Source organism: Stylophora pistillata, chromosome 10, assembly GCF_964205215.1.
Source record: "Stylophora pistillata chromosome 10, jaStyPist1.2, whole genome shotgun sequence".
NCBI lineage: Eukaryota > Metazoa > Cnidaria > Anthozoa > Scleractinia > Pocilloporidae > Stylophora > Stylophora pistillata.
In genome coordinates, this window is record NC_142528.1 from 28,735,201 (window position 1) to 28,745,061 (window position 9,861).

Genomic DNA, 9,861 nt, shown 5'->3' on the forward strand with positions numbered 1-9,861 from the left:
TTAATCCCCATTACAAGTCACACAACTTCGATAACTCCATAACCAAACCAAATTTCTGAAGGAAGAGTACGGGTTTATTATCTTTCTTCCCCCACAGTGACGTAAGAGGGAGCTAATATGACCGCTGACATTGCTTTTCTGAGCCGCCGTACTACGAGGCCAAAATGCCACTTTAAACTATTTTTTCGAGGCAAAGTTGGGCCCAGACTGAAAAAAAACCCTCGAACATTGCTATTTGAACAATAAGCTGCAGTTTAAAAATGGTTCATTTTTAGGCTTCAGTTCCCCTCTAATTTTCAGTGTTTTTACAGATAGGGGAATAATCAACATTTGTTAACTGATATTAATTATTGCTTTTCTAGTCAGCATGTTTTATCTGCTCTGGTACATTTTGATCTGAGCACAAGAGAACTGGCAGGAATTCAATTAAAATACAGAGTGTGGTATTAAAATGTTTGTGTTAAGATTTTAATCAATGGTCACGACTAAATATTAAACTGAAAGTTTTGATACTCTTTGTGAGTGATTCTTTTTTTTTTTTTTTACTGCTGGAGAGGGGTTTTCTTGCATAACGCAAGCACTGAGCTGAATTGAAATCATGTAAAAAATGGTGGACAATTGAAATTTTTTTTCCAGCTGACGAAGTATTGAAATAGTTAGCGAATATTGATTCAAGTTTTTTAGATAAATCGAAGGAAGAAAAGCAGTTAGACAACAATGAATTTATTTATTGAAGAAAATAGAAACAGCAACACAAAGAATTCTCTTCTGCTTTGTATGCTTCAGTCATGCACTCCCCATAAATAAAAATCTGTGAAATTTTCCCGCACTTAAATAACACTTTGGATTGGTAGTAAAAAATGTCGCGAAAAGGATGAGTTACTGTTTTTGCAACCCTTGAGGCACAATGGAGCAGTTGGTTTCATTTTTCATCCTGTCTTAATTATTTTAAAGTTGTTTAATTGTCAAAATGATTATCATATACAACACCACAACTTCTACAAGAATCACTTGATCTATGCAATTCTATCTATACTGATGTCTTATTACAGTCATTCATAATGTGTGTTTAAAATAAGAAACTCCTGAAAATTTTAATTATTACAGTCAAGAAGACTGACATCAGTATTAATAAAAAGCCTCGTTCATGTGTACCTTAGAAAACAAATATTTTCACTTGCAAATAAGTAAAAAGATAAATAGTAATGACAATACAAAATGAAAATACCTAATAAAAGGGATTGCAATTTCTACTTTGTCCAATGCACAAAAATTAAATCACACAAGCCAACACTTGAAATTTGTTCGGCATGTGAATATGCAATGTATGTTGCAAAAAAAGAGAGAATTCACTTAAAGGAAAACATTTTATTAACTGCCTGCCAAACAAGATGAATGGTTTGATTCATTCCATTAGAAAGATTTTTTCACCTTGACTAAAGAACTGCATGCACTCCATCCTTTCCGTTAGATTTTTGTGGTGAAAGAATTGGTTCTGAGCATTTTTTCCAGCCCCTCGCCTTCCACAGTCATATCTCTTATTAAAAATTTAAATGGTCACTCCCTTAAAAATCATATGAAATGCCTGCCTTTCTAAGCATCTCAATGGTTCTTGGTTAGCTGTTAATGTTACAGAGATGTGCATTACTGAGAGCTAAACCGCAAAAGTACTCACTTCAATAAGACAACTAATGCTAAATTGTCAATTGCAATAGAAAATAGAAAATTTAACAAAGAAATGTTCTAATTACTTTCCCATTGAAAGAGCTTTTCAAAGTCACAGCAAATCAGGTGCACCTTTATGGAAAATGCCGGCGAAGATCAGTCACAGTAAATGCCTCAGTGCCATAGCCGGAAAACCACTTTAATTTATGGCCTAATGAGCGTCCAACATCGAGAAATTTCTATGCGATGGCACATTTCGCGCAAATGACACGACCTCTGTACAAAGCAATACTTTACACAAAACGAACTGTGCATTTGATATATTTGATGCATTTTGCGCTTGTCTAGTCAAGCACAGAATAGAGCTGGTCGCTATGTAAGAAAAAGCCTTGTTAAACCAAAGCAGTAAACTTCTATCGACCTTAAATCTAAGCCACAAATCAAAAGAACCACTTGAAATGCGGATCCGCATCACACTGTGTTAGCTGTGTACTCCACTGCGGCAGACCTGTCGTACCGTGGTTTTCGGAATCGTACGACTGGGATAAGCCCGAGAAAAATATAAACCACACCAGCAATAAAGAAAGCATATCCAAAAGAAATTAATCGCGTTTGCCCGGAAAGTGCATAGTGAAATATCAATGATAGAGTTGTACCCAAGAACAGCAACACTAGGCCAGCGAACATAACTTGGAACCCACGGCGGCGCCAAAACGAGGAAAATTCTCGCCCAGTATTCACATCTGTGCCATCTATGAAAAGGCGAAAACCTCCAAAGTAGTTTGTCCACGACAAAGAATTGTAAATGAGAATGAACGAATGACCATCTTGCTCCCACTCGTATTGTCCGCTTCCAAAGCAAAGAGGGCTACAAGGATTGTAAGTCAATCCATGGTGCTCTAGTTCATGTCCATTGACGTAAATACGGTACCCTTCACAAATGCAACCAATTTCACGAACCAACTGTACTGTGTACTGTCGATATTCAGGACCAACCTTCAGGTTCTGGGCCCAAGTGTAAGTGGTTTTACAACAAGGCATATCTGGCGTTCGTCGACAACAACAGTGGAATGTGTGCTCAACCTTCGCTCGGAACTTTCCAATAAATTTTGGATTAAAAGGTCTTTAAAGACTCTCTGCTCAGTCACTGTACTTTTATCGGTGGGTTTCCGCTAAACCAATGGAAATTTAAGTTGTAATTGCGAAAAATTAGCCGCAACCCAAGAAAGTAATGGAGATCGATCACCTCAAACATCTGTCACGAGAATTGAAGCGTGACACAGGCCCTCGCCAAGAGATATTTATGGCGTGACAATTTGTTTGGGGTCTTCCAGTTGATTGGCCAAATAAAAGCTACTTTGTAAACATTTGACTGCAAAAAGAGGACGTTGCGATGAGGTATAATTATCCTATAGAATTAACTTGCTTGAATTTTCTCTTGTAAAAACTTGTGTGAGTGTTTCTAAAGCATGCCTACTTTTAATTTTTATAACTGAATGATCGATTCATATTCCATGTATAAATTTTGCATGATTTTATTGAAAAAGTTAATCATAAAATAAGAATCAAGGAAAACACTCATTTTAAAAAACATTTTAGTATGGTTTCCGCACGTTCCCCTATTTCATTATGCAGATAGTTCATGGATAAAGAAACAATCTTCGATAATCCTTCCATATTTTTTCTTTTATTTCAGCGGTTGTTGATTTAATTTTGAACTCTAAAATTAATTAATAAAATTGAGCAACGAATCGTTGAGAAACATGAAAGTTTTGGTTTGGTTGCTATTAATTACGAGAAGCACATTACAAATAATTCAAGGTATGAAGTTTGAAAATGATATTCCGACAGGAACACTTTATGTGAGCGGGCAAAACAATGTACACCTGCAAATGTTAGTGTTATGGAAATAATGGTTACCTTGAATACAGCAGTGTGAAGCTAAATAATGTATTAGGTGCGGTTTAAGTGTGACAAAAAGCAATATTCTGACGACACTGTTCAGGGTGACCTCTCATAGGCTGAAAAAAAGAATTTATTGCGTATTGTGTAAAGCAGGTGATAAAGTGGTGTAAAGATTTGCCGATAAAAGAAGCAGTCAGTGTTAGTTTTCTAAAAGCAGTGGACACAATAAACGAATACTTCTTAAAATGATTCTAAAGGAACGCGTGAACAATTGTTTTCGAGTGCTTTTGAATTTGAAAAAGGATTTGTTTTCTTTTCGTTCTACACGTACTTCACTCCAGTATTGGTTACATAATATTTCAATCAGTTTGATTTTCAGACAATTGCAACATAAAGTCTCTATTGCCTGTCCTTTACTTTGTTGTCATGCTCGTAAAGTTACGGTAGCAGTCAAGAAATAATCGCCCATATTTTCTTTTAAAGTTTCGTGGAATTTCTGTTATTATTCCGTTCGCACTGAATCTCGCTCCCAAATGATACAGTCGTGTTGTAAACAAAACTCAAAATGAAAACAGAGATCATATTTGAATACATCTTCGATTCAACATTTTACAACGAATAACGACACAATCGCTTGGAGTTTGATCAGGTTCATGATTTGTTGAGCTGGATATTTTTTACTCCACCTTTTTCTGGATGAAAATGTGGTAAATTAGTAATATGTGGTTTGAAGTTTCCCTAGACTGTGTAAACCGGTCCATAACGATTAGAATGTCTCACCACATGTGAGGTTAAACCCTCCACAATCTTTAACAAGCCAAATATTAATAACACGCGGCCAAGCAGCTCCCATAAAACAACATATGGCGAAGGCACAGTGTCTTCAAAGTATCGTAACGATTCCAATGAAACTCCAATCAACACCTCGATGAGACCAAAATAAAGAAGAATCCATCCTCGTTTTCTCCACAGTTCTGATGGAGTGAGATCCCTGTCTATCTGAAAACCGTCGATCAGCAAATGATACTCTGTCATCGACCATGTTCCAGGTACAATCATCAACAGAAAAGAACGACCATCAAACTTCCAAGCATATTGTTCGCTCCTACTGCACACAGCTAAGCCATTAAGACGCTTATATGTTGCGCGATTAACCTGCAGTCCGTTTGTGAATATACGAAATTCTTCGCCACAGAATCGCTTTATACGAATTAGTTCGACAGAATAGTGTTTACTTCCCGAACTGAAGTTGAAAGTCTTTTCCCAACGTTTTGAAGTTTTCCACAAACAAGTCTCCATTAGGCTCGTAGCTCGTTGATAACCCAATATTTACGCCTCAGGTCGCGGGAAATGAAACTGCTATTAATATTCATAACGTCATTGACACATGAGTACTACCAATCACATTAAACGTGCCCCAGTTAACCGTAGAATGTTATATTTTTGTTTGCAGGCAGCCAACCGTTATAAGTTTCACTGCGAAAAAATCGTTGTGGTCCAATCTTTCTTTTAATCGACGGTCTGGGGACAAAGCTCTCCAATACCTGACTATTTTGGTTTGCGGCTGCTTTGCCAGGTCACGCGAACAAAACAGCTGACGAGTATCTTCGTAAACATAGTTCGATCAAAGGACATCATTATCAAAATGATTGAAAGGAACAACTGAATCAGGCAAAAGTCGTCGATGACTGTTGTCATTATGAGTTAAGCGTTGCTATTATTATAACACTTTTGTTTACTTAAGCAGTGAGCGTTCTGTCTTTACAAACGCGCCGGTAGTCCAAGCTCGTCCTTGGGGACTCCCTGAGGCAGGGTATTTTCAACAAGGAAAAAGACTGAGAAAAATGTCCTATGACAACAAAATGAACTATTGGGGAAAAAGGAATGCGTTTAATTTTGTAGAATGATGTAAATGTGACCGCAACTTCATCACACAACAATATAACCATATAGTTGTTTACATTCTGATGAAGAAAAGGTAAATAAACTTAAGACGAATAAGTCAGTTGGACCTGATGACATCTCGCCTAAACTTCTTAAATTGGCAGGAAAGGCTATTGTACCAGCATTGGTCAACTTTTATAATTACAGCATTGAACAAAGAATTGTCTTTTCCTTGTGGAAGACTGCCCGATTAACTCCGCTTTTCAAAAAAGATGATGAAACAGACTGTGGAAATTATCGACCTGTCTCTCTTTTAAGCGTACCAAGCAAGATCCTGGAAGCAGAAACAAAAGATAGACTGGTGCAGCACGTTTCTGTCGACAATCATTTAATCACAGAGAAGCAATGGGCCTACCGACGCGGCTACTCGAATGAGCTCTTCCTTTTCGCTCCGACGAAGGGCTAACGCTCGAAACGTCAGCTTTTGTAATCATTACGGTGGCCAATTTACCATTTCAACTTTGTTGATATAACCAAATTATGAGCTCTTTCTAGTACATCTGATAGAAATATGGAGGAGAACGTTAGACTTCGGTAATGTTGTCGCAGTAGCCTTTGTGGACTTCAGAAAAGCGTTCGACAGCGTATCACACGAAATCTTGCTGAAGAAGCTGAAATATAATTTCGGTATCACGGGAGTGTTGCTAGATTGGATTAGGGTCTACTTGAGGGGAAGAATGCAGAACACTGTGATTAATGGAGTCAAATCTGACATGTTACCAGTAAATGGTATCCCACAGGGATCTGTTTTAGGCCCTATTTTGCTCACTTTGTTCGCTAATGATATGCCCACCGCCATTACCACGGGATCCCTGTTCATGTACGCGGACGATACGTCAATTTTCAGCATCGGAGAGTCTGCAGACGCAGCGATTGCTTCCTTGAACTGTGCTTTCCAAGAGGTCTACAGGTGTTTCCTAGAGAATCGCTTGACACCTCACCCGGCTAAGAGCGAAGTCATGTTAATTAGTACACCAACCATTATAGGACCGCTACCTCCAATATTTTTGGGTAAATCTGTTCTAGGCTATGTCAAAAAATCGCATCTTCTTCGAGTGATTGTAGATGACAAGCTTACCTGGATACCGCATATGCTAGAACTAAAAAAAAACTTTGCGAACAAAATAGACTTATTGAAGCGCTCAAGGTTCTTACCCAAAAATGTCCTTTTAAAGTTTTATTTTAATGTAATATTACCTTCTGTGAAGTATGGTATTATATTATGGGGTTCGTGTACAAATTCGGATCTTCTGTACTCAATTGAGAAACTTCACTGTAGAGCAGCAAAAATTGTCTACAACTTATCCAAAGATACGGAATCTAATGTAGCTTTCGACGTTTCAGGGTGGGATACGATCAATTTAGAATATAAATTTCAAATAGTTAACCTCTTTTATAGAGCAAGTAAAGTCTCACTACCTCAGTCTCTATTTAATATAGCATATTCATAAGGCGGGAATGTAGCTTTCCACTAAGAGACCAAGAAGCATTAACCACACCTAGATTCAACTCTAGATCGTTAAAGGACTCTTTAGCATATAGAGGTTCGGTGCTATGGAACTATATTAACCATCATGTCAAAAATGTAGGTAGTTTCGCCCTTAAGAATCTCAGGAGGCTACTCAGGAGAAACAATCACTTCACAAGCTTTACTTTTACTAGTTTATTAGGTTCGACGGCTAGGAACAGATTAACTGATTACAAGTACTTTTAAGTTGAGAGGAAATTGAATGTTTTATTGTATTATAGTTTCTTATTTAGTTTGAAATGTGTCTTAGTATAATCATAAGTTGGCTAGATACTATTTTGTTAAGTACACGACCCCACAAGCTTTTTAGTTTTAATTCTTATCGTGTATGAATAAAGATTCTACTACTACTACTGCTACTACTACACACACAGTCAACAGACTTAGAGGTGACTAAATTGCAATAAATATAAATGAACGAGACGCTGCTATAGATCAAGAATTCGGTTGAAGTCTCGTCAGTATTTCCCGGAAATTCCAGAGAAGAGGAAGGAGGTTGAATATCCACATGTAAACAAACTATAGTTATTTACCGAAACTTCTTGAAAGTACTTTGCTAAGATACGTCACTAAAATTCCTTGCTTCATATGCATAGCTTGTAAATTCGTTACCTTTGCTTATCTGGTCATAGTTATTCAGTCGGTTTTTGTGTTATGTTCGTCTGCTTTCCTACCAGAGAAAAAAATTAAAGAAAGAATAGAAAACAACGGTAGTACAACGTCAATCAACAAAGGAAAGGTCTATGCATCAACTATCCTTGGAAATTGTGCCGGTGATTTAAGCGAAGCTTGGACGCCCGGCTAATGTGTCGCCTTAGTTTCGTTAAGTAGTCAAACGTCCTATTAAATTTCGTTGAGTTTTCCCCTCGTTATCGTAAACCTGTGGCTTAAAATATACTTCTCATTAAGTTTTATAAGTTTCTTTGCAAGAGATAATTTTTCTTGCTGGCACTTCCTGATAAATTTCACCGAAACCTAGGGAAGAGTTTGCTTTACTCTCAGATCTTATTTCACTAGTCTCAAGATTAGATGTTTGAATTGTAAACACTTGTTGTTAAGATGACTATATAACAGGTGGGATGACAGATCAACTACATCGATAACGATCTTGATTCTAAAAGAAGTCAGAACGATAAGCTTCAATTGTTGTATGTGTTATATCTATGCACTGGAGGACCAATGTAATATTTATCCGGTTGTTATTAATGAGGTACCAGTCTTTGTACTCTATTTCTTGGTAAGATTTTGTTTTTGATATAGTTTTGACCGGCCATAAAGGGCCCGTGGTCTTTTACTAATCATTTAAGAGCGACTCTCTGTAAATACCACCATGTCTCCAAAGAATCGCCAAACCTCGTTGCCTTTTTACTGGGAATCGACTAGCTTGACACAGCCTTCACGGATGGCTGGTTGTTCGCCTCACAAAGTAGTTTATCATGGTATAATACTTTGACCTTGTCCATATGACTTTCTCTGACCGGTAGAAACACAAATTGCTCATACAATAAGTGATTTTCCAAAGGATAGTGACGCTTTAAAAGTGTTGAGTACACGTTTCTATGCTGCCGTCCCGCTGTGTCCACGGTATGAAATGTTTTTAAAAGAAAAGAAAAACAGCTAGTGAACAAGAAAAAAAAACTCTTTTTCTCTTATTGAAGTTATACTCATGCTCTACAGTCTAGTTTACCACCTATTACTTATCCTTCGTGGGAATTAACCCTAAACAACAAAAATAACAACCAAAAAAGAAAAAACACTATCTATTTGCGGAGCCGAAAACTTGTGTCATTTTATTACATTTCCATTTGGTCTTTTAGTTCCAGATTATTCACAGCCGCTCAGCTTTGAGTGCCAGTTTTCCTCAGGGGACTTCACAGAAGTATCTCAGACGGTCGATAAGCCAAAACCCATGAGAAGGAAAAGGACCAAGACCTTAGCGCTATGTTTTCTTGTTCGCACGAGGGTTGCGTTAAGGTGAATCAGTGTCACTATTTTAATTCCCAACAGGAGATCGGCTCCTGTCCCAAGATTGATTCTGTTTGTTTTTCTTTTTTCGAAAACCCTACACAGCGTTTTTTTTTTTTTTTTAGCGATTACGGGATTTACTAAGGAATGTTTTTGTCTGCTTTGGACCCAAGCCCAAGGCCCCCCCCCCCCCCCCCCCTCACCCCCACCTTGCTACCTGGGTGTAGTCAAAGAGGATGTCACGCAATCTAGCTTAGCTTTTCGTCTTTTTTCAACAATATATGTATATGAGGTGAGTAAATGTTTGTCCTATTCTTCGATCATTGCTTGTACGATTTCTTTTAGACGAAATGCGAACATTTTGATGAATACTTTTCATATTTAGATAACTGGTACAAGTCAGGCTTCAAAGTAAACAAATGGGCAAGTACGGGAAGAGTTGTCAAGAGGTTTACAGCTCAACTCGCCCAATAAAAATGCTTTTCCTTTCAGATAATTGCCACTACGAAGTCATAATCGTTTGTTTAGTTTTTTAACTAGTGGTAAAAGATCGAATTCTCAAAGTATTTGAACTGCTGTCCAAGTTCACTCTTGTCATTGCTTGTATTCGTCATTGCAACCGCAAGTTCAAAAGTTGTAAATTTCACGCAAGTACCGTTGATGTTTTCAGTTCTCAAAACTTGCCGTTTGAGTTGCCCCAAAATTTTGTTTCATAAATTAAAATAAAAAGGATTGCTCTTTCTCTGGAATAGCATTTGCACAACGAAAGCCATGTACCAGGAAGTGTTTTTTGCCATTGAAAAATGGCAAAATTGATGGTCGCAATGAAACTGTTTTAGAGGGTAATTTTGAAA

The 9,861-nt window shown here is 37.5% G+C and overlaps 2 protein-coding genes across 2 annotated transcripts; both read right to left on the minus strand.

Annotated features, from left to right (window-relative positions):
* Window positions 1-707: 707 nt before the first annotated feature.
* LOC111337221 (uncharacterized) lies at window positions 708-2,956 on the minus strand. The gene has a single exon (XM_088736235.1). The coding sequence runs from the start codon at window positions 2,704-2,706 to the stop codon at window positions 2,137-2,139; it is 570 nt and encodes a 189-aa protein (XP_088592361.1). The 5' UTR covers window positions 2,707-2,956; the 3' UTR covers window positions 708-2,136.
* Window positions 2,957-4,130: 1,174 nt separating this feature from the next.
* On the minus strand, window positions 4,131-5,067 carry LOC111337222 (uncharacterized). The gene has a single exon (XM_022943491.2). It carries the CDS (start codon window positions 4,867-4,869, stop codon window positions 4,309-4,311), a length of 561 nt encoding a protein of 186 aa, XP_022799226.2. The 5' UTR covers window positions 4,870-5,067; the 3' UTR covers window positions 4,131-4,308.
* Window positions 5,068-9,861: the final 4,794 nt, after the last annotated feature.